Source organism: Cyphomyrmex costatus, unplaced genomic scaffold (genome assembly GCF_001594065.2).
Source record: "Cyphomyrmex costatus isolate MS0001 unplaced genomic scaffold, Ccosl1.0 C2258823, whole genome shotgun sequence".
NCBI classification, from domain to species: Eukaryota; Metazoa; Arthropoda; class Insecta; order Hymenoptera; family Formicidae; genus Cyphomyrmex; species Cyphomyrmex costatus.
The window spans coordinates 1-926 of NW_017274183.1; the positions used below are offsets into that span (position 1 = coordinate 1).

General features: G+C 35.1%; 1 protein-coding gene across 1 annotated transcript; it reads right to left on the reverse strand.

The window, feature by feature from the left end:
* Nucleotides 1–40: 40 nt before the first annotated feature.
* On the reverse strand, nucleotides 41–889 carry LOC108772027 (protein EFR3 homolog B-like; the record flags this gene model as incomplete). The annotated part of the gene is made up of 4 exons (XM_018537511.1): nucleotides 755–889; nucleotides 532–684; nucleotides 243–349; nucleotides 41–184 (listed from the first exon to the last, which is right to left on the reverse strand). Coding segments are annotated over exons 1-4 (539 nt in total), but the record flags the coding sequence as incomplete, so codon positions are not given.
* Between the last annotated feature and the right edge of the window lie 37 nt (nucleotides 890–926).

A 926-nucleotide genomic window follows, 5' to 3' on the forward strand; every position in this document is an offset into this window, starting at 1 on the left:
TATATATATATATAAATTCATAACGAAATGTATTTCATACCTCAATACAGGTCTTATAACACATCTAATATGACCAAATGATGCTCGTCCAATCAGTTCTCGCATACAAGTTTCTGCAAACTGCGGTGGATCCGATCGTTCTTCAGTTGGGCTATCCGGTGTTGTGTCTTCCTTATCAGCATATCTAAAAATACAAGCTTGTCAACATGCATAATATTCGTTTCTATTAAATTTTAAATTACCTTGAATTTTGCATGTTGTATAGTAATGATGGTACAATCTTGTCCATATGTACAGGTTCCCAGATGTTCTCGACTAAATCATCAGAAAGAGTTTTTCTCACAACGCCCTATGAAGGTATATTTAAATGTAGATGCAAGTTTCATTACAGTTAATATATAATCTGATACATAATTATTTAGAAGCACCCATAATCCAGCTTAGACCACTGTGGCATGGTTTCATTAGGTTTGAAATTTAGGTGGTCCAATAAGAATTGATACTGATATATAATACTTCAGTGTGTTATACCTGTAAGCCTTGAATTCCAGCAAGCCTAATTTGCTTGCGTGTAATAGGATCATCATTATTAGAATGACACATTGCCGAATATTTTGACACAAAGAAGTCGTAACGAGTGTGATACGAGGGAGTATCTTCTTCGATATTAGCAAATCTGACAAACTGAAAATCCATGTTTTAATTGGACAAAATTCAATAAGAGTAATGTTAATACGTTAAGATTATCACTTACAGACTGCGTTGCAAGGATTTGTAATTGAGGATCCGTGGATTCCAATAATTTTTGTACCATTTTCAAGAAGCTCTCGACAAACAAATTCAGAGTTTGCGCGTGACAAGCTACTAAGAGCTGGTCCATTGCCTCCATGGCAATCACAACAAAGCCATTTCGTCTCCTATTAGGA